The 26,122-nt window shown below is 35.8% G+C and overlaps 1 protein-coding gene across 2 annotated transcripts in view; it reads right to left on the bottom strand.

Moving 5' to 3' along the window:
- Positions 1–18,587: 18,587 nt before the first annotated feature.
- LOC126865645 (uncharacterized) overlaps positions 18,588–26,122 on the bottom strand; it is a 173,316-nt gene continuing 165,781 nt past the window's right edge. For both annotated transcript variants that reach the window (XM_050618423.1, XM_050618422.1), the window contains 10 exons: positions 26,016–26,082; positions 25,497–25,547; positions 25,313–25,414; positions 25,066–25,137; positions 24,510–24,630; positions 24,285–24,439; positions 23,864–24,019; positions 23,593–23,727; positions 22,954–23,127; positions 18,588–22,560 (listed from right to left, as the gene is read on the bottom strand). In XM_050618423.1, the coding sequence (XP_050474380.1) occupies positions 22,957–23,127; positions 23,593–23,727; positions 23,864–24,019; positions 24,285–24,439; positions 24,510–24,630; positions 25,066–25,137; positions 25,313–25,414; positions 25,497–25,547; positions 26,016–26,082 (1,030 nt within the window). In that variant the 3' untranslated portion in view covers positions 18,588–22,560; positions 22,954–22,956. The remainder of the gene's footprint in view (positions 22,561–22,953; positions 23,128–23,592; positions 23,728–23,863; positions 24,020–24,284; positions 24,440–24,509; positions 24,631–25,065; positions 25,138–25,312; positions 25,415–25,496; positions 25,548–26,015; positions 26,083–26,122) is intronic.

The following is a 26,122-nucleotide window of genomic DNA, read 5'->3' as shown; positions in this document are numbered from 1 at the left end:
AACCCGTGAATTCGTTCGTCCAACTTCCGCCTTGTTTTATCTTTACTATTTTTCTTTCGTTGCCTCGATAATAAATAGCCTCGATTTATGCAATCTCTGTAAATATCGAAGTGGCGGTTTCTTTTTTCGATTGCGATACACGTCGTTGGTCTCGTTCGACTTGTATTTTTACGTATTTGTACCCAAGTATAGGTTAGGTTGTCCGGAAAGTTTCTTTCGTTTCATAAGGTGATAAGAGATAAACGACAATTTCTGTTTTATATTATTTTATTGAATTAGGTATGAGCCATTTCGTTATATTTCTATTATCATGTTCGTGCATAATTCAATAAACTAATGTAAAATAAAAAACATTGCGCGTCTATGATTTCCTTACAAAACGAAAGGAACTTTTCGGACAACCTGATATATGGCGCGAGTCGAATTTTTACTATTTCATTTGGCAAGTTTTCGATTTGATTCAACGAACTGACAGGTACAAAGGTATAAATAATTCTCTGATATCTGCATCGCAAGTAAGAAAGGTACGATTTCATATGGAATTGTATCTCGTTTTTATTTGAAACACCTTTCATTCGATTTTCATATTGGATTCCTTGCATCGCGTCCAATCTTGTCCTGTCTAAATTGTATTTCGATACCGAATATCATTGGACAATTGCCACGATTAATAACGTGCCCAATGAATGCACAATTTTCTACGTAATCGCTTCTTCATCCACTTGACGTATCAATCAGGAACTGTTCGTTAAAATAGTCTAATATTTGATACGTCGAATCTCAATGTAATTCTGTGTATGAGCAATTTGAAAAAAAAAAAGAAGAAAGAACAAGAAACTCGTTACGTAGAATCAACGACACGATTAACGAAATACGAAAGTATTTCGTACGTTTCTCGCGTAATAAAGTTACTGGCGCGCACGAATTGCCGATTTGCTGGAAAAATCGGACATCCGTAGTTGAGGGTTAACCTCGACGGTTCATACTCGATCAAAATTGAAGAGAATATACCGTTACAGATCCTTTACGCGCGCTCTCGATTGCTTGGCAATTCTTCAAACAGGCGGAAAGCATGGTTCGGTGGTGAAGCTTACGATTCCACTTGCTCTCACTTACAATTGTTCCGAAATCCAACGACGTAATTTTGCGGGGCCACTTGTCGCGAAGTATCGTCATATATAACGCGTTTCTGCCACGGTTCCGCTTCTATTGCACTTTGCAGCCACTCACGAGGAACATAGAAAGCCCTGCTGGCGATCTCGAAGACATTTATAGGCTACCATCGTGCAATTTGTAATCCGGCTTACGTGTCCGATGCTTTTGCGGCAATTTTTGCCCCGCTATCGTTTCCAACATGCTGCTTTCAACGTAACAGCGATCAGAGAGCCCCATGTCCGATCTGTATCGCGTTAGATTTGAATTTATCGCACGAGAACTGGTATTTCGTGAGACGATTTGAAGCCAGTTTGCAGATTGAATGCCGATGGATAACAGGGTGCGTTGGTAATGGGTGAATCGTGGTGTCAGAGCACCGTGAACTTTGATAAATCGCGGGCAAATATTCAATTGGAACAAAAGCTAATCGTATTCGGCTGTCCAAGTTACGCGTTCGATATCCACGTCGAAATTAAATCTGTGCTAAGTATACTTTCCATCTGGAGGAGTAAAACTTAGCACACATAATCGCCGAATACTTTCTTGATCGGGCATTGTACACGTCAATAAAAATCGTCTCAAATATTTGCATTCAGTGAGATTCACTATCCGTTGCACGCTATTCCATTTCGTTCGGTGATATTCTGCGTGCTACCTCGAATATCAAACGATTCGATGAAAATTAATTATGCGCGTTCTAGATATCTAACCGTCTGCTTCGATAATTGGTAGAATATCTGCTTTGATATTTGACATTTTTAGTGTCTAATGGAGTCAAATTTCAGCCACTTATGCAATTCGATTTATTCGGAAAGAAAAAGTATGTGTATGATAAAACGTACAGATTACATGTATATCACTGATCTTCTGTGAATAATTGAAAATTAGAGTATTTGAAATTATTTCCATATAAAAGAAACCAGAAAAAATATAGTTTCTTCTTTTAGATTATTTGGGAAGAAATTAGGAAAAGTATATGAAAATTTGTTTGTTGAAAGTAGAAAATAAAAATGTATTCTGTTAGTTACAATTTCATTGATTGGCCAGTTTGTTAAACTTACTACAAAATATACGACACTTATGAAACATATCGTGTGATGAATCATGTTAATAACAAGGCAATAATAATTTTTTGAAACATTCTTTTTATCGATACATTTTAAAGAACTCGATTGTCTTATATTTTCTTTTTCAAATCAAGTTTCTGTAACAGATTGAATGCCGGTGGATAACAAAGTGCGTTGATAATGGGTGAATCGTGGTGTCAGAAATACCGTGAACTTTGATAAATCGCGGGCAACCACGTTGCTGCGCTTCGTTTGAGAATTTATCATTCGCGGAATTTGAATTTTTACGGCTATTTAAATCGCGGTGGCGATTAGCGAGGCAGATACGAGACAATCTTCGAAAAAAGATTTTTGATGATTTGTTTAAGATACGTAAGTACGTTTTATAGTTATCGAATTGATTTTATGTATCTGTTATAATATGGAGATACAAAGATGTAAAAGCAAAAATATTTAATCACATTGTACGCGTGAATGTATAAACAGAGAAATGCAGTGATGTGAACAGGCAGAAATGTAAAATTATAAACATTTAAAAATACAGAAATATTAAAATATTAAAATATTGCGATACAGATACATATGCAGAAATTTACAAATACACGTTTGAAATATACTATATTATATTACGTAATTGTATCGGTAATAGTTGTGTTATATAATGTATTTCTATATTTTAATGAAGTTGGCAATAGGAATATGTGACAAGTCGCTGGACGGTAGACAGGATTTCCCCGTAGCAATTTCCTGATTTACATACGTACACATATCCCTCGAGCCTTGTTTTCCCAACGCACTTCGTATCACCGTTCTCGTGTCATATTTTCTACACTTTCTTATTGCTAGCAATGCTTTCTAATTTTTGCTTTGAAGAATATTAGTATTTATATGCGATTTATATTCCCCACAGTGTTGTACAATTTCTCGAAAAAGGACCTTCGATGAATTATCACGTCCTCGTACATTAATCCTTCGCACTAGAACAATTTTTACGCTACGATTCGCTAACAATCCTATCACATTTCTACAGTGAAATTCCTTTAAACCACAAGATTTGTTCTCGGAATAAAAAGGCCGTGAATATTCATACATTTGTTCATACAATATCTCTCTACCATTTGTCATTCTTTATCGATAGCAACAATAAGAGATAATTTCCGCGTCATTAGTGTCACTATACCAGTGTCGATGCACTGAAAAATCTTTGAGCAAGCATTTTTCATTTAAAAATAATCGATCGCTGTTCTCCACCGACCATTATTTTCCCATTTAAAAAAGGAGAAACACGCTTCCAATACTGTGTAAACGAAGACGAAAGATCGTCCCACGAGGGAACGTAAAAAGAGAAAAAAGAAAAAAAAAAAAAAAGAGTGTAAATTCCAATATCGAGGATCGAGAAGCGAAGGAATCGCGCGTCGATCCAGTTCCACGACGTTGAGCTATTTTTCTTAATCGCGTCGAAGAGAAAACACCGTGGAAGTGTGTTAGATCTCGAGGCTAGAGCGCTAGAAACGTGAATATTCTCCGGTTTCCGCGGACGTTGGTCCGTTCTGAAAGTGTTTCAACATTCTCGCCAGCACGACGAATTGATGGAACACGATTGCTCCTTCGGCAGGCTTATTACCAGCCGATATAAATGAGATTGCCGTGATTTTACGAGGAGAACCAACGATTTTACGTTCTTTCTGTCGTCGTTGGTATTAGCTTTCGTAATGGACGAAATTGATTGGCAAAACGAGACTTTCAATTTCTTTTGCCCAGCTCGGAGAACGTAACAGAGACGGTGGAGTTAATCGATTGGTTCGAATGAAACTCGTGGAGACGACAGGAATGTGAGAATTATTCGATTGCATTATAATATAATAGATCGTTGATGGTTTTAACGCGCCAATTTAAATAGTTTTCTTCTTCTACTTGTAGAAAATTTCTAAATTTCTACGGTTCGTTTTTCGTGGTTCATAAAATTAAGAAGCACGTTTTAATCGGAGCTGATTTATGCCAATAAATTGTTAAAGTAATACTGAATTATGATTGTCAGAAGTTATAATCAGCGTAAACATATATTGCAGATTTTTACGGGAGTATTTATGGGAAATTTCTCAAAAAATGAGCACAATGCATAGAGTACGTAGAAATATATAAAATCTCCAAATTATGTTCGTTATGTTCGTAAAATACAATAATAACGAGTAGCAGCCTGTTGGTGAACGTATAATGCTATTAACAATATATAATTTAATTATAAAACTCAGCTCGTCATTCAACTGAGTTACCAATAACTTGCTATAGTGACCGATGAGATTGTAAATAATTAATTAAAAAAGTCAAGAATATTATTAATCCAGCGATAATCGAGAAGCTGAATAAAGAAATAGGAATTTCATCCATTCGTGGACACTCTGTTTACTCCGGCGAAATCTAAAATTCCTCGTTTAATTGAATTTTCCGCCAGCCGAAATTTCTCAGCCACTTGGGCGCGCAAATTATCACACGGACACGGATATTGGAATATGGAAGAACTTGGCCATATTTACGAGCGCCATGCGATATTTAACAGCGGGTATGATGTTTCAATTTGGTTCATTCAGTATTTAGCTCACGCTGCACAGGTAGTTCAGAGTTTATTGCACTGGTGATTCGTTCGTGAATTTGATATTCCAGCAAGGATTTACTTTACGCGATTCGTGCCTCTAATTACGTAAAAGTCATTGGAAGAAACGAAATTAACGGATAAGTAAAAACGATAATATTCCACGTCTTTATTCTATGAAGTTGAAAATGTGAAAGAAAAAGATACGAAACTAATTTCTATTTATCTAGTTGTGTTTCGTAAAACTGTGTATTGGAATATAACAAGCAAATTGAAATGATTGCAAATTAAAATCACTGTTCCAAACTACACCTTGCCTCATATCCGTTCGAATTATTTCAAGATATCCCCTTTAAACACTTCTAAATTTGATTTTAATAATACAATTAAAACTTCGTCAACTTCACCAACGAATTAATTACCAAAGACTGGACCAACCAATTGTAAAATCCAAATCAACCGAGTTCCTCGAATCATCGATCTCGAACTTCCTCCACTCCCATCCCTAAACCCAAAATTTTCACCTTAACGTTTCCCATTAGATTAATTGGTCGAAACTTTCCCTGAAAATAGAGTTTCACTTCCCTGCACGATTAATCCTCCATACGCGAAACCTTATCCTGAATTCGATGAAACGTTCGACGCAAAGGATACTTACTCCGTTGGAAGCTTACTCGAGGTCCACTTCCGGCGAACTGGTCAGACTTTCCTCTTGTCAACACACAAGGGCCTCGGTTTCAGCAAGAAAAAATCGCGACAATTTTTCACCCTGTTTAATATCCAAAGGAGAAAGAGCGGAAAACCGAAGAAAATGAAAGAGAACTTGAAAGAAACTGAAGAAAACTTAAAACATTGGTCGATCAGGGCTTCGATATTTCTTCGAACTCGTCAAGTTGAGCGTGAAATTTTCGTGGAAACGCGACTCGTGTTGAAGGATCGACAAAGGCCCATCGGGATTCGTCGAGAGGGTCCGTCAGACTGGCGCGAACTGACTTACGACGGGCCAGCCTCTGCTGAACGTTCGACGTTCCCCTCTTCGGGACGAGAAAGAGGAAGAAAGTAGGCTTCGGCTGACCCTTCTTATTCCGTGAATCGACTTCACTATTACTTGCCACGAAAACGGAGACCTCGTGCCGCTTCGAATCGCCGGCACGGGCTTTCCAGCTGTCATGGAAAGTTGGATGATTGTTGTGTTTCGAGGCTGGAGGGACCGTTTCGTCGATTTGTCGCGTGGCATCGGCGTGACGAGGGTCAGGTACGCTTCTTGCGTCGATAAGACGCCGCCGAGGGCTTCCGTTCTTGTGCAGTGGCCTGTCAGCGGTTGTCTGTTGGGGCATTCATTGCTGACGTGCTTATCATTATGGCGATGGACTCACAATTTGTTTTCATTCTTCCCTTTTTTTACTCCACTAAGTCCTCGGACAAACACTCAGCGATAAAGATCATACACGTACATTATGAAATTCCTATTTCTTTAAACGTTCTTTTCTCGGTATACCATGTGATCGTGCGGCTCAAATATTGTTAAATTCTCACAGTTAAGTACAAACAATAACGTGTAAATTGTTTAAATCTCGTAAGGAATTAATAAAAAAAAAAATTCCTTTCGTCGGTAGAGGATGACTAGAGTTATCTAACATCGAATATGCAGGGCGAGCACCAGGTGATTCTTTATGAAAAATAGGAACAAGATATGGAACAAAATTTGTTTACTTGAGGCTTAGTTTATGAGAAAATCGAGTTTGAAAATTTAAAGTATGAAGTATACTTGAACATGGCTAATCGCGGACTAGACAGCACTAAATAATCGACATTTTTCTCTTCTACTCGGCTTCGTATTATTCACAGAAATATAATTTATGCAAATAATACCCGATATAATATAATGTGAATATAATGCATTTTCATGTATACATCATAGTCGAAAAAGATTACTATCTTTATATTTCTTTGATTCTAATTATTACTATCTTATAGTTACATTTTAATTTCACTTAGATTCCATGTTTAATTTCATCCCAGCCTCCATATGATAATACATTACGATCGAAATAGAATAATTCGCGTAATTTTAAAGTTGATATAGATTTTACTGGTAAAGAAAGTTACCTCAACTCTTGGCGTTAAATAACGTTTCCAGCGTGTCATGAGTTTCCTATGCCAAAGTGTACAATCACGTGTCAGAGACGTCTTCCGACACCCAAGGGTGAAGGTGGTGATCTTGTTCTAACACTTTGTATTGTATTGAATTTTATTGTATTGTATTGTATTGTATTGCTCTCTGTATTGAATTTTACCGCGCTCGAGATAAGACTAGGGCTGTAACACATATATACGTAGTTCCACTTTTTGTTTACTTTGTTACACAATTCAATATTTTCACGATGTCAAACCAGTGCCTTATTTCGTCAAAATACATTTCGTCTCTTGTGCATTTCATATAATAGAAAAGTAATTATTAGACGATTAGGTTTATTCTAAATATTATTATATATTTCTTACTCTGTTTACTATAAATAATTTATTGTTAATAATCGTGTTTTTACAGCACTTTCTATTGTAATATATCTCTTGAATCATCATTTTGTGAAAGTTAAGAGAAAAAAATATCAGCCTTGGATTTCCTACAAATTCATCATTTTTAGTCAATTAATCAGTTAATTGCCTCTCTTGAATTCTATAAACATTAAACATTCTCATTCAATTAATCGTAAATGTTGAATTCCGTAGCAAATAGTGAATTGATCATCAATGATGAAATCTATAAAAATGAATCATTTCTTCATACGAATTGATCTTAAATTATCCTAACGCTGACACGGAACTACTTACTTTATTCAGCAGTTCTACATTTATGAAATATTGGCTTGGCAACTAAGTGATTGCAGATTTTGTCATTAGGTGGTAATGACAAAATCCGCAATCACTTAGTTGCCAAACCAATAGTTGGCCGAATATCCTGATGCTTCGTAACGTCAAATGATAAAGCTCGAACAACGGAGGGATTAATTATTACGAAACGCCCTTAATCCAGTCTCTAATTATAATTACATACACACAATAATAACGATTATAGTAACTTACCTCACGCATTCTCTATACTTTTTCATTTTATGCATATCCTTTACGTTGCTGCGCATTTCAATTTGTCATAAATTTGTGATAATCATTCGCAGTCTAGTAATTATTAGTAACAGTGTAATACTCGACCACATAACACCGATTCATATTTATTCGTTTTCTACTTCACTTCTACCATTACATATTCATTAATTTCTACAATTAAAGGAACTGCGCATAAAATTGTATGGTACTTCGTTTCGCGAGAATTAAAAGTGACCGACCGCGGCTAAATCGCGTTTCTTAATTCATCTCGTTCGTTTCTAATTCCACGTGCGGAGAAATTACAAACGAACGTTGTACAATGCTCCCGGTTGAAACTACTCAAAGCGACGAAATTTTAAATATATTCGCGTTAACTAATTTTTCATTCCGCGACAAAAGAAGTTTCTCGTTAAAAGGCGACCCAGTTAACGAGTTAACGTTGCCATAAAAAGACGCGCGGTGAAAATTCCCGACCTAATGAATTAAATGCATCATTTAAATCATCTTGCATTCTTTAATTAATACACGCCCATGGAAAATAATTCTTCGCTGGCATTTCTTGTTCCCAGCGACGTGTTCCGTTCGACAGTCGCGAAAGAAACGAATTTCCGATCGAACTGGTTCGCGTTTTTGCCATCTTTCCATCGCAACCTCTCTTCCTGTTTTACTGGATGCCGAGAGGCAGCGAACGGGCTGACATAATTAGCAGTTGGACAGGAAAGAGCGGTCGACTATTACGGCTCCTATTACGAAAATACCATCGTGCATTGAGTCTGACCATGCGTAACGGTTGTGAATGATCACGGAGGAAATTAATAAATGGAAATTAACTTTAGTTGGATTAGTTAGTAGATAAGTATGATGTAATCTTTTTTCAATAATTTTGTTGGAAGCGGAAGAGGGCATTAATCTTTCGAATCTGTTGGATTAAATACTTTGGACATGGTGAATCTGTTTTAATTAAGTGTCCTTTGAAGTGTTTGCAACGTGAATACGATACGATTTTTCTATATTATTTCTTTAGGCCTGCAATTGGAAATTTACGTTCTTAAAATGGAATAATTTGAGCATTGGCATTGTGGTTGAATTAAATTGCTTGTAATCATTGCAAATGTGAATATAAGTTTAGTCCTGAAAGCTGTGAATTCATTGTAGTTAAGTTGTTTTCGATCACGTACGATATTTTATATGAAACGATAACGAACGATCACCGAGGATATTGGCAAATGCAAATTGTTTTCGATCTTCCTCAAAGACGTAGGGATAATTTAATCCTTTTTTACAGTCTTCGAATGAAAGCTTAACGAAGACAAGTTAATTTCTTAGAAAGGTAAACGTAGTCTAATTTTCTTTATGGGAGAAAAAGCCTCATTGTTAGAGTGCTGTCTTTGATATTTGTACGTGAATTACCGGTGATCCACGTTAGATAAAAAGCAACCAAAGTGTTAAACAAAAATTACTTAATTAATTTGCCAGCAATGGACTCTTCGAGTACACATAATTAACGTAATTTTTCTCTCTGGCGTATCTCTCCCATGTTCCCTTTTTTTTGTCTCTTCTTTTTCTTCGTTGCTCAATCCGCCTTTTTGCGCACGGATAACAATCGACCTACTTATTAAAAAGAGTCATTAAGGAACCTTATACGTTTTAATTATAGCTTTTTAATTATACCTCGATTATGTATATTATCCGCATTGTCCGATTCACGCGGCACCGATAAATCTGTTATAGATTTGTTATAGATTGATACGATTCATATCGACATATACAGATAAGGATGAAATTTTCTTCGTTAGGAAAATCTGTTATTCCGCAGTTAATTACGATGAAATTGTTGTGGCCAACGATGTACTCGTTCGCTGGAAAAACGAAAGTTGCACGCTGGATAAACATGTGATACGGTGAGGTGGTAATCATGTAGCTTCGCCTCTGAAATATCTTTTTGTTGGAGTATGAAGGTCGGAATTCTGACTTCTCATAAATAAATTTCCTAGCGTTTCACGTTATATGCTGGAATACGTCGTATAATATAGCGAACAGAGGAAATGTTAAGATCAATAATTAGAAATAATTCTTTGAAATATTTTTTGTACCGCGGCTTCGTAGAGAAATAATTAAAAATCATATATTAGGTTGTCCGTAAAGTTTATTTCGTTCCATAAGGTGATAATAGATGAACAACAATTTCTATTTTATATTATTTTATTGAATTAGGTGTGATTCATTTCGTTCTATTTCTATTATTATATTCGTGCATAATTCAATAAACTAATATAAAACAAAAAACATTGTGCGTCTATTATTTCCTTATAAAACGAAAGAAACATTTCGGACAACCTACTGTATACGATAAAACACAGTGAATATTTGATTAAATTATTACGCAATTTGCGAGAGTAGTACAGATTTCGTCCAATTATAATATCTCAACTTGTCACAATATTAGAATAACCTTCAATTCGTGCTACGAGAGCTCAGGTTAATTTATGTAAGTTATCAGACTTTAGGTTAAGTTACCTAATTTAGTAGGTAACCTGCAAGAGTTGAATTAAATTAGCTAATTTAGTAAGTGGTCTGCAAGAGTTCAAATTCACCTTCCTCATTTTGAAATACTTCATTTTCATTTGTACGCTTGATCGCAATATGTTCATCGCAATGTGAATAAATTTGGAATAAAAATTTGTAAATGTCAGTAACTGCGTAAAAAAATGATGCGAAAGAAAGGTACGGTACATGTACTTTTCGCATATAAAACATGCGGTATATTATTTTACCAAAAATGTACAGCAGAACAAATTTTTGTTAAACTTCTCTTCGATGTTAGCAGAAACTTGTTTATTGTATTTTGAAAATTATCTGTAAAATATTTAATTTCTGCTATAAGCTCGATAAAATGTTCAATTGGAACAAAAGCTAATCGTATTCGGCTGTCCAAGTTACGCGTTCGATATCCACGTCGAAATCAAATCTGTGCCAAGTATACTTTCCATCTGGAGGAGTAAAACTTAGCACACATAATCGCCGAATACTTTCTTGATCGAGCATTGTACACGTCAATAAAAATCGTCCCACATACTTGCATTCAGTGAGATTCACTATCCGTTGCACGCTATTCCATTTCGTTCGGTGATATTCTGCGTGCTACCTCGAATATCAAACGATTCGATGAAAATTAATTATGCGCGTTCTAGATATTTAACCGTCTGCTTCGATAATTGGTAAAATATCTGCTTTGATATTTGACATTTTTAGTGTCTAATGGAGTCAAATTTCAGCCACTTATGCAATTCGATTTATTCGGAAAGAAAAAGTATGTGTATGATAAAACGTACAGATTACATGTATATCACTGATCTTCTGTGAATAATTAAAAATTAGAGTATTTTAAATTATTTCCATATAAAAGAGACCAGAAAAAATATAGTTTCTTCTTTTAGATTATTTGGGAAGAAATTAGGAAAAGTATACAATTTCATTGTAACTAACAACATTGATTGATCAGTTTGTTAAACCTACTACAAAATATACGACACTTACGAAACATATCGTGTGATGAACCGTGTTAATAACAAGGCAATAACAATTTTTTGAAACATTCCTTTTATCGATACATTTTAAAGATCCCAATTGTCTTATATTTTCTCTCAAATCAAGTTTCTGTAACACCCGGTATGTAGAAACAGTTATTCAATGAATCAGAGCACCGCGTTACGGATTTTCTTCTCAATTGACTACACAGATTAAGTAAAAAGTTCTTTGTCCCTATTTGCTTACCGATTACTTGTTCTTAAAAATTAAGTGAAAGTTGCTCTATTTTTCTAAAAAATAAAATTATATTTTACTAAAAATGTGGTTCACGTAAAAAATTTTCCAACAAACAGAAGTTTCTCGAAGGAATATAGAAAATAGTGAAAAGTTCAACGATCTGTAATTCGTAAGCGAACAACGAACAATTCAGTTCGCGTCACAGTCCACGAGCGAATTTTGCTAATGCATCGTGTTATTAGACAATAAATAAATAACCTACTTCGTTGCAAGAACATCTATTTTCCGCTCGTCTAATATTTTTACCAGGTTTTACTAAATTTGATACGTTTGAAGTCGTCAAGTATTGCGAGCAATTTTAATCGCACACTCGCTCGCCCGATTTTCTTCAAACTTTCCACTTAGACTCACCTTAAATGACAATAATTTGAATTAGCTGAAATTAACACTTACTTTTGTTCGTTACGAGCCTTTTTTCGCGTGTGACTGTGTTTTGTGCGTGTACGCATCTGCGTAATCATTTTCAAGCTAGTGACAAGGTGACGTATTAGGTCGTTCGAAAAGTTTCTTTCGTTTTATAAGGAAATAGTGGATGCACAACATTTTCCATTTTATATTATTTTATCGAATTACGTACGATCTATTTTGTTCTATCAAGATAGAAGATCACAACATTCGACAGATTAGGTTTCATGTTTGTATAAAGATGCGTTATCGTAAAAGACGTGTATGTAAAAGAAAAACACTTTTCCGACAACCTAATACTTTGTTTTATCAAATTTCACATTTTATCTTAAAAAACTAACATTTTCATAGTACAAATGCGATATTAAATTCCGAAACTTATTAAAATAGCAAAGCGACGATCAAAGAGCATCGCGTATCAGATAAGACCGAGATCAATTGATATAATACAAAAAAAGCAGAGATTATTTTCAACTTTTCAGTGCGTTCACGTATAAAACCTTGTTTAAAAATTCTTCGAATTTAAACATCTATTTTTCTACTTTCTAGTGAATTTTCGAATAAAACAATCTCTGCTTGTCGTACCTGTGACTCTTGCGAGGCGTGGCTTTCCTCAATAAAACCGACAGCGCACTATTGTTAAAATCACATCGATCGACAAATCCAACTTGATCGTCTTCTTTCGATCGCTTCGTGTCTATTCTACTAACCCGTCCTCTCATTTACACGTAGAATTCAGCTCGTTGCAACTTGTAATCCAAGACGTCGTCAATAGACAGCAACTACCTAAAATCTACAAGGTGAACATCGTAAACTATGCAGGTTGGAGCATGTTCTGAACGTTACGTATAAACGATAGAATGCTTCTATACACGGTGAGCACGATCAACTTAGAAATGTCGATTGACAATAGATAGAATGCCAGCGATCTTATTCAAGCAAGTCACACACAACACTCGCACGTGACAAGCAGAGATTATCTTCAACGTTTTAACGTATTTATTAGTAAAAAACCTTACTCTTAAATTCCTCGCGTTTATACTTTTATTTCAACTGAATGTATTGCATCGAAATTTGGCCGATTGGAATAAGCGAAACTTTCAGAAAACACCCGGTATACGGTAACAGCCAGAGCACAGAGTATACCGCGAATTGGTTTCGTGAATCGATCGTGTGCATCGAGGACTGTGGCCGCGAACTTACAAGATTCGCGGTAAGTTTTGCTGCGTGTAGAGCGAGAAGGACGAACGCAACGCTGAAGAAAGAGGAAGTGGAGGATGTCGTAGACGAGCGACCAGCATATGGGAAATGGGAAAAAGGGGGGCACGAGTTATGACATAATTGCTTAAGAAAGTTTGGAATGCGAATGTACGGCCGCGTAGCGAAGAAGTAGTTCACCACGCGTTTCGCTAAAGTCGTCCACGCTTCTAAACAGTTGAATGACTACTCCGTTTATATGCTGCCGATGAATATCTCATTTATTTTATCCCACACTTTGTTCTTCTATCTGTCGTTCTTTCCTCATTTTAAGAAACGAGTCTGGCTTATAATCGACGAGTTGTAACGGCGAACGATGTACTTTAAATGTCGGAAGTGAAGATTTCTAATAGAAACAAAAAACGCATTTCTGCTCGTTTTGACACTTTCATCATTTATCACTCGACCATGCACTTTCGACGTTTAACGCTTGTAGAGATTCGAAGCGAGAGCAGGTGTTTGATATCGTATGCGATTTCTTGGTTATTTGTATACTATATTTGAATCCCTTTTAACAGCAACTTAGTTGCTACTTAGGCACAGATTTTGCAAATTTTCTTGTTGGAAAGAATGGAAATGATTGTGTCGCGAGATCGTTCGCATTCCTGACAGACAGTAAAGTGGTAAAAATGATATACAGGGCACACGTATATTGCTCTTTTTATATTTGTTAATATTTATATTTATAATTTGTTTATAATTTCTTATATTTATATTTGTCATTTCTTACAACAAATTTTTATGCAGAATTAGATCGTCGTCTTTGTTAGTGAAAATATGTTGGAAATTGTATCCATTGGCAAGAAAAAATAGAACATGATCGATGGTATATTACTTGTTGTTGGTTCAATGAACTATTGTCGTAGTCTGTATAAAAACCAAAGGCCACGGCCTTATATATATTGTCATATAATCAGAATTAGTTATTGTTTTCATAAATAATTAAATTTGAAAATAGATTTGAAGAATGTACTATAACTATCAGGAGTTCCCGGTTACGGTATAAAAATTCTATGTTGTTGATATAACAGGTTTTTGAAAGCAAATACCTATTATATAAGTATATTGGCAAGATTTTTGCGATAATTAATTAGCGTATAATTTAAATGAAACTGGAATTTCAACTGTGGCCGGAAGCTTTCGCTGGCAATTGCAAACGACTGACTATCAGTTGTTTTATAATTTTAATGGTTTTCTGATGCAAGAATATTATACAGGAGGAAACGCATTATTGTATATTGTACAATATATTCTGTTTAGTTTCAGAGTATCACCGTTAGTTTCAGGTTAGAGACAAGAACAAGCCTTAAAGCTGAACCTTACATCGCGTTTCACTTCCTCAAGTGCAAAACGCTTCTCTTTATTTACACAAACACATTTTACTATCGTTAATACTATCGTCGAGTATTTGATAAAATGCTATTGTCGATAAATTATAGATGTAAAATAGGATAATTTCTTTAACGAGGTAATTTTCGTAAAATTTCTCGAGTTTCAAGTCCAAGTAATAAATTACATACAACGTGTTTTTACACTCAACTTAGCAAAAATAGTTGATAGAATCGTGATACTATCTTGAACAAGCTATCTTAAAGAAAATAAGCTATAGAGAAAAGTAGACTGACTTATTAGTCACATAATTTAACATTATCATACAGACGTTTATACGCTCGACTCTGAAATTTTCGTAAGGAATGCAACGTTTATTAAATGCAAAATTCAGCTGGTCTAACCCGCGTATTGCAATACAAATATTTGACTGGACCCTGAAGTTTCGCCAAGAGTCCTTCAACCTTTAATTAGAATTCAGACTTTCTGCAGCCTGAAAGCAACCGGGTTGAAAAATATTCTACTAACGAAACAAAAAATATTTGCTCGAGGATTATGACAAAGGCACGAAGAATTTTTGGAATCTCCGAAAGTCAGCTACGAACAACAAATCCTTTCCAATTTAAAAGTTTTCGCATGGAAGCTTAATCAACTCGTAGGTACAAGGGATGAATTTCAAAATTTGTATCGTCGAGAACGAAGTTCGTTGCAAGAACCTTTCTACCTAATTCATCTTTGCATACGAAATTAGTTTCTTGATCATGTACGTCACACGGGGTAATTTATATGTGCATGTAAAGTATTCTTTAAGTTTGCCATTCTTTGAAAGATCTTGTACAAACTGTACATCGTTTATCACGATCGTTTATAATACCCCGTTTGCTCTGGAGCTTTGAGATTGTCCGCGAAACACCTGAAAGATTGTCCGTCGATCGATAATTGACCTTGTTGAAGTAATTATTGGATTGTCGATCGTAACATTTAACAAGAAGTTTGCAACTCATAAGAAAGCAACTCATTCAAAGAATTATAATGCAACACACTTTAAAGCCAGTTAATTGAGGTCGAAGCCCAAAGGATTCGCTGCTCGTTTCTCCTGCGGATAATCGGTTTATCTAGTCGCACTTAATCTCTCCGCTCTTGAAGTAAGAGAATAATCCAAAAGAAACGTAGCTTTCACGTCGATCTCGCGTCGAACATCGCCGAATTTACGCGCCTATCGCACGAACATGTTTCTTCAACGATCGAGTCGTCGATTATTCCCTGCCATAATCACCTGGTGAGGCAGTGCAAAACATCGGTTGCGTGGTTCTGATCGATTGTCCCAATTTTCGCAACAAATCCTCTTTCTTCCGCGTGAGAAGTCGAAGGAAGAGGGAAACCGTTCGATCGATCATTTGTAAGGAAACACGAGGTGATGATTTTGCAAAAACAGAAACTACGATCCATCAGATTTCGTTCTTTGCAACGATCGGTGATTTCCAGGCTCAACAAGAATTTTCAACCGACCCTTTGGTTACTTTGTCCTCGATACTTCTTCTTCTGTTTCAGGAATAGAGACGATAATAGAATAATACTAATTATATTACGTCACATATATCGATACTTACGTTTAATAAACTAAAGTTTGAGAAGGAATTTTATATATCTTTCCTTGGGTGCAGCAATACATGGAAATATGTTACTATAACATTTAACTTTTACAAAATGTTACGCTATATCCGCGCACTTTATTTAACGACGTTATCCAAGCCGTTCACGCTGCTGAGAATCTTTTGGTCCAGGAAATTTTTATCTCGTTTTAATCAATTAAGAACATGCGTTAAGGCGACTAACGACCAACATGCTATTCAACGCGTTAATGGGTTAAATTTCCTACGTAAATGGAACATATGTAAAACACGCGAATAATGTAAATACATGAACATCCGCAGCCAGTTCGCAACACTTTCGAATCTCGACCGTCAATCATGAATCAGCCTGTCATCGATCTTTCCAAACGAAACCTCTCGCCAGTGATACGTGCCACTGAGACTGAAAAAATGTCTTGATTCAGTGAAATCAACGTTTGTACACGCACGTAGACGGATCTGACAATTTTTACGGCGCGATAATCGTCGATCGCCGGTCACGAATTGGCTCCTCGGCTTTCCTCCTTTCCCTGTTTCCAGTTGCCAGTCGCTTCGAGTCAAGTTCAACCTCGCGAGGATTCGACGTCGCGAAAAATGCCGCGTGAAACGGCCAACCGATCCGTGTCGTCCCGTTTCGACACGGAAACGCGCACTTTCGACATCTCGAATCGATGTCTCGTTGGAATCGCGATCGCGTTGCCTGCGCACGGAAACGAAACGGCAAAGATGAAGAGGAGCGATCGCGGATTGGCGGAAGGGGAAATGGAGTTTCGTAAAGGTGGCTCAGTTTTAAAATAGAGGAAACGCGTGTTGCGATAGATGTTATCGTGTGGTTGGGATTATGCCAAGGGGAAGTGCGTATTTTCGTGATTATGCGAGTTTTTATTGTGAGATTCGGTGGACGTTGTGTAATATTTGCCGATGAATATTCCGTTTTCTTTCCACGCAGGACATTGCGTTGGAGCGATGCAAAGATATTGGCAACTTTTAAATCGTTTGTTCGATCGATGGCTTTGCAATCATCTTATGGATTCGTTAAGAATTATCTCTGCCGTGTTCGTCGCGTACAAACTTGAAAATCGAAAAAAGGATCGAGATTGTGTAGACGTGTGTATAATGAGATCGAAAGTAAAATTATTTTGTAATCGATACAGTACGAATTGTATAAAATTCAAAAAAGTATTATAAATTTTCTATTCCATGGTCGGGAGATAAGAAAATAATTATATCGTTTCACTGTCGCAAAGAGAAAATAGAACATTTTACAATTACAGGATAAAAATGTAATTATGTAACGTCGTAATAAACGGAATATTTTGTATTTTTTCTTTTTTTTTTTTTTTTTTTAGATAAGATATCTTCGAAATTAGAAGAACGTAATGGAAAGTATACAAAAGAAAGTGCTCGTTATACTTCGTACTGAAACTTCTAGATACTTATAGTATATATCTCGATAATTCGATGTTTAATTAACAAATTGCTTGATATTTGTGAAGTTTGTCAGTGAGTACAAGATGCTTAGTAAGCATGGAAATCGTAATGCGTTTGTTTTTTTATGGTTAATTAATCGTGCACTTTGTGAAGCCCCGTGCCGGTAACCCACTTTTGAGGCCAATAAACGATTTCTTTGGTCCACTTAGAAGGCAAGCGCGCACACTTGTGAAAGAAGAGCACCGATGAAATGGGCCTTCGATAGTAAAACGGGCAGTGACGTTCGTACGAGTCCGGATTTCGTTTGACGCGATTTAATTAGGTTAAGTATAGCTAGAGCTACTACAGTTACTAATTCGTAATTTTTCATAGAAATATTGTAGATTTACAACGATGCATTTCTGCAAATTTAATCGATCTTTTGTCAAATAATAATAAACGCTCGTTCGTTTTTTACGTTTTCTTCTTCTTCTTTTTTTTTATTCTGGTTTCTTCGATTTTGATACAACTTTTATCTATCTTATATCTACTTTAGTCATCGCTAGGTTTAGTGTTAAAACAGTGTGATTTGACTTGCAATCGGATTAAAATATTAATTATTGCAATTCCGATGAATTACAAAAATAAAGATTGAGATATTTAGTTGAAAATAAGAAATTTAAATGATTTCTTTGGTAAATTTTTTTATACGGTATGTCGTATCATTGTCCGTTTACTTACCTTGTTCTGGTGGATCTGCGGAGATTAAGGAGATTTGAACGCGCGCACAAGCGCGACATCAACGAACAACGCTTATACTGCAACTTTTGCAATCAATGCATTTTAATAGATCTCGATCTGCTTGTTCGCGTTCTATAATAATCGGATTTCTTACGTCCTTTCTTTTTTTTTTTTTGTTTTATTTTTGTTTGTTTTGTTATGTTTCCTCCTCGTGACCATCGATAAGAGTGCCGCGCTACAATGATCGGTGTATGCGATAACAGGAATTAGAATAATCTCGTCGTAATAATATTAGTAATCATAATAACCGTGACAATAATTCATAATGACGGTAATAATGGCGAGAATAATCATAATAATTAATAATTCGAGTCGTTGACTGTAAAATTGGCTCGATTGTATTGCTCCCCGAATTTCGAAGGCGTTTCGGGATACTAATTAGTATCCCGAATCTATTTAATCTGCAAATATATTATAATTAGCATTAAGCTTCTCTAATCTCTCTCATTCTCGTGCTCTTTTACTTTCTTCCTTTCTTTCTCTCACACACACTCTCTTTTTCTCTTTCGTTCGTTCGTCGACAACAGATACGTTCACGCTTTTTTCATAACGGTTACGCCATCTCTTTTTGTTCTTGTCTTCTGTTATTTCTCTTTTCTATTTTTTTTTTTTTTTTTTTTACAATCGATGCCTCGCCATCGTGGCATGACGTCGTTTTGCAACGTGCCAACAGAACGAACGATCACGAATGCTTGGTGCAACGGTTATCCTTGCGAATTACCTTTGATTTCGATCCGTGTCGATAAGAAAAGCGATTGCGATTATGAGCCTAGGCGCGTATACCGACACTGATTGGCCAGAAGTCTAGAATCGTCGATTGTTACGCGAAATTCGAGAGTCTTCAATTTAGTCGCGAACTACGAATCGACAGAAACTCGATAGAAATGTAGAGTAGTTGATAGTTTCTATTTCGTCAATTAAAAAATTTCTAACTTAAAATTCCCAGAATGTCGAACTTTAGAATCTTAGAACGTTGGGATCTTTTTATTTTTCAAATCACTCAAATTTTGTAATCATCGCTCCTCTTTTAAACTTTCCACTCGTGAAATCCTGAAATGAAATTTTCAATCTTCTCGACTTGTGGATTCAGAAGTTCTCAGATTTCTATATCTTCAAGCTTCGAGGTTCTCGATTTTAGCGCACATAATATCGCTTTTGGTAACTCTATAATATGCAGATTATTATGAGAATGTATCAGTCACGAAGAACGATTACCATAACACCGCCAAACAAAGCGAAGAAAATAATCTTGGGAAACCGGATGGGATGTTCAATAAATTACAATCCATTTACGTAAAACTTCTTAACCGACAGTGTCGGAATATACGCATTCACGTACACATGTATGCATATATAAATAGGTATTCGTCATTTACGAGCAACAATTCGCGCAGCGTACGATCCAACGTTCCCACGAGTTTTTACTATTTCATTGACTACCTTACTAGAACGTGGCCTCGATATCTCAATTCGATGTAGTGTATCGAAATCAAAAGCAACGAACACAGCTAGCTTTTACAGTGCATACGCTGACAGTTATATATCTACAGGGTGGTCCGTTTCAAATGGATTCCGCGCACCTCAAAAGATGAAGTCGAGCGCACGGTACAATTGAACATCGAGATAATTTATTAAACTATTGGAAGAAAATTTGGACGAGTATTTAATTACGCTTTTATTAGAAATTATAGTGAAGTTTTTCAAAGTTTTAGAATCTTAGAATAGTAAGAAAAACGTAGTATATAAAAGATTTGAAATGTAAATTTCTTAAATAAAGGAAGAACTGGACTGAATATTTACTTTCTTAGGTATTTTTGTACTTCGTTAAATTAAATCTCGTCGAATTTATCTTCATTATCGGTTGAACTTATTAAAAAATCTATTAAATTAAAGATTTAGTTTCTCTATTTTACTGAATATTCCATCGCTTGGACCCTCTTGCGCAACAATTTAACGATAGATCGCTTGCTATAGATCATATTCTACCCTTCTACAGTTTCATAATTTGACGTCATTTAGGATAATCAAATAATTTGTAATTTACAAAATTTCGCTAACAATGCTAATCCAATTCCCTAAGAGCGTGTCCAATTATGTTCAATTTCTCTTGTCGTTCGTTCATCGTTCAAAAACGAATCACCCTATCTATACATACACTTTGGCGCAACTAACACTAAAAGTTCGTGTGCTGTACGAGGCAAGTAAAATTCTACGCCACTCGAATCAAACCAGAAGCTGAAATATCGAATTCGATACGAAATCGAATCGTGTCAAGTTCGATATTCGTGACCTGAAATGAAATTCGAGCGGAAATATTCACGCGAAACCGGCAATCGCGAGCAAGTGTCTCGTCATACTTCTTCCTGAACCATCTTTCTCCGTACTCCGACGTAATACTTCGCTGAAATTTTCCAGCTTTCCTTTGCTTGCGCCTTCGAAGATCTACGCTAACGACTAGGATAATAGGATAAATTGAACTATACGCGATCAACAAGCCAGTTTCTCAACAAGTCCATCGTCGTCTCTTTTAAATTCCTTCGCCTTTTTCTTGGAAAAAATTGCCACATCGTAAAAATGCAACGAAGCTCGATCGCGTTCGTTTCATCGAACCTATCAATTTCTCTTTCTCTTTTTCGAGAGTTAAATTAAGGTTCTTTGTTATATCGAACGCCGATCACTCGATGGGAGTTGGAACTTGTTCTTCTCTTTTATTCTGTATTTTTTGATGAATTTTTAGATGTTCATTTTTCGCGTTTTTCTTTTCTTTTACGAGCAGCCCCGAAAGTGTTCGAAACTCGCGTGGTCTGTCGTGCGCGATCGTGCGCTACCCTAAGTCTCTAAGTCGCCTAACTTAAACGTAAGTGATACGAAACGTACAAGCGAGATATCTCTGTTCGTATGAAGACACGGTTGGAATTGCTTGGGAAGAGGGAGAAACTTCCTGAAAACAAATCGATCGATTTTTCTCACTTTTCGCTTTCTCCAATGTAATTTTCCTCCGTTTCTCTCTGGACCTTCTATCTGTTTCGAAAAGACAAATTCTTTCAGTATTGCTATAAATACGAATAATATCGATAAAGAACCTTGAAGAAGAATATTCCTTCCATCTACAAAACTTTCGTTCAATTCTATCAAGTTACTTCATACAGCTTCGTTTACATTCGTCTTAATTTATATATCAAATATTATTGTATTCTCTTCTTCTCGAATTTCCATCTCCATCGAGAATACATCTTCCTTCTGGAACCCTCGTCTACGAGGCTGTACGATTATGTCGATTATATCGATCGAAATGAATTCTCCATAAATTATCTTCGCATCCTACTTCTCCGGTAATAAAATCGATAAAAAGTAGAGCGTTGAGAGAAAGGAATTTTGTAGAGTTATCTTATCTTATTTTGGAAAATCGATCAAATTATTTCGAATATGATATATTTTTCGCGAGTTTCCACCCCTCTTGCCAAACGTTTCACCGTGATATACGTCCACGTGGCTATTACAATATATAGTATCGCTCTAACTGCATAAATACTCTTCTGTGTCGTTAATTCTAATAAGTGTATATAACGGGTGTCGCGAAATATTCGTGTTAACTACTCGCCGGATGTTCAGCCGCGACAGACGGAATTCTTTTTCGAATCGTCGATAATAATCGCGCAAACGCATCGATATTTGGTAATCGAGTCAGAGCGTGTTCTATAAAATCGCGTGTAAGACGCTCGAAGCGTCTGGGCCTGGATTATCATTTAACTAGACAAGATCCGAAATATTCGAATCGTGTATACAGTTACAACGTACATACGTAACTGCATTTATAGATCGCATTTCCTCTGGTTTCACTTGTTCTTCTAGAATTAGCGTTACTTATACGGTAAACGGTATTTATAGTTACTTTGGTATAGTCAGTTATATCACACTAGAATCCATGGTGTCTGGAGGGGATTGCCGCCCGAACTCTTGCTTTCTGAGTTCCGCCTGCAGAACCCTGGACACATTGTTAAATCATTTTTTTGGTTAATATTTTAGGGATACTTTTTGGATTTTGTTACGTGATACGAATTTTTTCTTGTAAAATAGATGAAATTGGTAATACAGCACTCTCACTACCGATTTTAACGTATTAATGTGAATTACTGGTAAAGTACTGGCTGTACCAAAAAAAAAAAAAAAAAAAAATGTTCAGATATAATGTTCGTGTAATTAGATGTAAATTACTTTTCCCGTAAATAGACGCATAGAGATGATACGAAAGTGACATGTGGTTCTCTCAAATGGAATTTAATATAATTTTAATGTACTAATTTTCACATTTTGTATAAACAGTTATTAATTTATTCATGTGGAAAAACCGTTAGTTAGCAATTTATGAAAAATTTACCTGTCATTGCTTAGCGGACTTGAACCTAGCCAGTTTCAATTGCACCGGGTTGGAAACTTTCACGTGAACTGCGATATCCTCTACTGGAGCTTCGCGGACGTCTTGGCCACCGACTGCCACCACTCGATCGCCTTTGCAAATCTTCCCGCTTTCCAAAGCGCTACCACCGGGTAACTAAGCGAACAATACAATCACTTGAATTATAATTTCGAACTATAATTTTCCAAAAATAATTAATTAAAGCAATTAAAAAGCAAAATGGGACATTTAATATTATATATATATTTTTTTTCACCGACTATAAATAGATAGTATAGCTCCATGAAGGAAAAATAAAGCTTCCACCGGACATGTTTCAATAAATAACAAGAGAAAAAGGTGGATAATCCACAGCATTCTACGATAAATTGGATTAGGATACTCGCATTCTGTTTATTTATCTCGTTGATTTAATTATGTACGATTGTGAAAGTAAAATTACAGTTGACTGACAAATTGTTAATTCCAAAGACGCATAAATGTACCTTATAAGTTGCACTATTTTTAATTTCGCTTTGTTAACTTCTCTCAGAAACTTCACTTTCAGACAGTGGATCTATAGTTCGCAATTGTGTAATGATTTCGTATAAGCAAGCATACCAAGTCTGATACATATGCTCCTTTTCCACTCTTGTATCCTGTCAAACAGAGACCAGCTCCTTTGCCCGACTTCTTCTGCAATTCAACGTCGATTTCCTCTTCACCTTTCTCGTGTCGATGCACCACCATTATGATCTACGTTCAAAAACGTATAAATGTTTCATTATTGGACACGTTAAAAATTAAACAAGAGTAAGCTGAGAAGGAGTCATTGGAAATTCTCAAGTTTATAAGGACGTGTTCTGTACAATGGAAAAAGAAGAAGACGTACAGTTCCCGAAGCTTTTAATACGGCAGCATGAGCGTTATCATGTTCCATCTCCTTGAAACTTTGACTACACATTTCGAGTATCTGATCTCCAGCTTGCAGCCGTCCATCCTTATGGGCTGCTCCGTCTGGAAATACTTCGACGATGAACACTCCTTTCTGAAATAAAATCGAGGAAATAATATTCCGCACAAAACTCTGAACCTCTTTTCGTTCGTAAGTTCAAATAAATTATTTAAGAATTAAATTCTTCTAAATGGTTAAAAGATTAAAATTAGAATAAAGTAAGTTAATGCAATTCCAATTTAAACTATAGGAGTTAATAGTGACCACGTATGATTCAATGGTACCAATTGAGAATCAGAATATTAGTTGAAATATTAGAATTTTTATTTAAAAAAAAAAGAAAGAAAATGAAGTTTACCAATGGCGTGTCGGAACCACCAGCTATAATGAAGCCGATGCCTTTGTCCTTGTCTTTCTGGAATTCTATCGTCGTATCTCTGCCAGCCACAATTTTGCAATCTTTTGGATCTTGCGGTGCTTCTGGTTCTGGTGGTTTCTCCGGCTCCTTTGGCGCTATAAACATGATCTTAAATTAGCCTTATATTAAATCTATGTTAAACCGATATTTCACATAAATAATTACGTTCAGGTTCAGGAATAATGCCCTTCGCCTTATCTTCTTCTTCCTTCGCGACTTTGCTTTGATTAGGATTGCATACTGTAAGCGTTACAACGCCTTCTGCTTTTTTTAAAAGACTCGTGGCCTGTGAAAAGTGCAAGAAGTGTAATTTGAATGTGAATTGCGTTTTTATTCGGGGATTTCAATCCGACATTGTTTAATTAGCATTCGCTGTTAAATCATCGAAGTATATCACAGAATCCCTTCCAATTTTTTAATTTACCATTAACAATCTCGCGTTTATTATTTGCTATAGAATTCTTGAAAATTTAACACTGACGAAATCGTATTTATTCGATCGAACGTGATCAACAATCGCGAGATAAACAAAATGGTAAATTCTATGACAAACACTTAAGCGGTTTTAAGGTCTAGCAAACTTTGTACTATACTTTTAACTGCATCTTTCTCTAAACACGTCTGTATATATGTCGCAAGTGAAGAACACTCGTAATACAAAACGAATAATACAAAACGTGTTAATACATCTCCATTGCACGATGCATTAAATAATAATTACCTCGTCGTAAGTAGAGCCCAGCAAACAGTCCATGTTGACAGCGAGGATCATGTCACCCACTTGCAAACCAGCCTGTAACACGCGAAATGTATCACATGAGAATGACACGTGCGAACTTGACAAGTTGTATTCGCATACTAATATATTCAATTGTAATTACAGTAGCGAATATACAATTATTATTCATTCAGTATGTGATACAATGCATGAAACGATCGTTTAAAAATTAACAAAGGAATGCAATTACCTGCTCTGCAGCACTGCCTTCTTGAATGTCTGAGATGAATATACCTTGTCCAACTTCCGCGTGTTTTCCCTCGATGATCATTATACCTAGTCCGTACTGGCCCTAGATATTAGAAAATTTCAATGTATTGATGAAAATGGTATCTTTGGTGCGGTGGTAATTTTTGGGATTTGGTTGAACTTGCCTTCTTCACTGGTATGTTACGAACTCCTTTGTATTGGCTGAACATGTCGGACTGCAAGAGGGAAATAATACATCTATCGTTTGGATGAAATAATTTTTGTTAAATGAAACTGTGATTAACAAATTTTAACGGACAACGCATATTTTTGTAGCTTCTTAACGTAAATTTTCTGAGTTTGACTAAATAGACTCGAAACGTTTGTTACGTAGATAATAATCGAGTAAATTTCTTGAAAAATGTTGGAATCTAACATTCCTATAAGTTTGAGGAAAAGTTTTGTAATTTGGTGTTCCTCAAATTTCTCGAGAAATTTTGTAATTTAATATTTCTATAATGATGTTTCCCCTTAAGGAAATTCCTGTATTCTACATCTAATTCTGCAATATTTAAATGAATTCGTGCGTAAATTTAAAATGAAATTTAAATTAAAAACACAAGACAGTGAGGAGAATGTTATAAAAATACAAAATAAAATTTTCGTGAACACGTTTAAAGCTAAATTTTTCAAATCGAACTTACATCTTCCAATGTTGGAGGGAATTGAACGATCGGTTTAACGGCGAGATCATCAAGCGCGGCGCTCCTCCTATGCATCAAATTACTCGGTTAATTTTGTTATAAACGAA

Source organism: Bombus huntii, chromosome 5 (genome assembly GCF_024542735.1).
Source record: "Bombus huntii isolate Logan2020A chromosome 5, iyBomHunt1.1, whole genome shotgun sequence".
Taxonomy (NCBI): domain Eukaryota; kingdom Metazoa; phylum Arthropoda; class Insecta; order Hymenoptera; family Apidae; genus Bombus; species Bombus huntii.
This window is presented reverse-complemented; position numbering and strand designations above follow the sequence as displayed.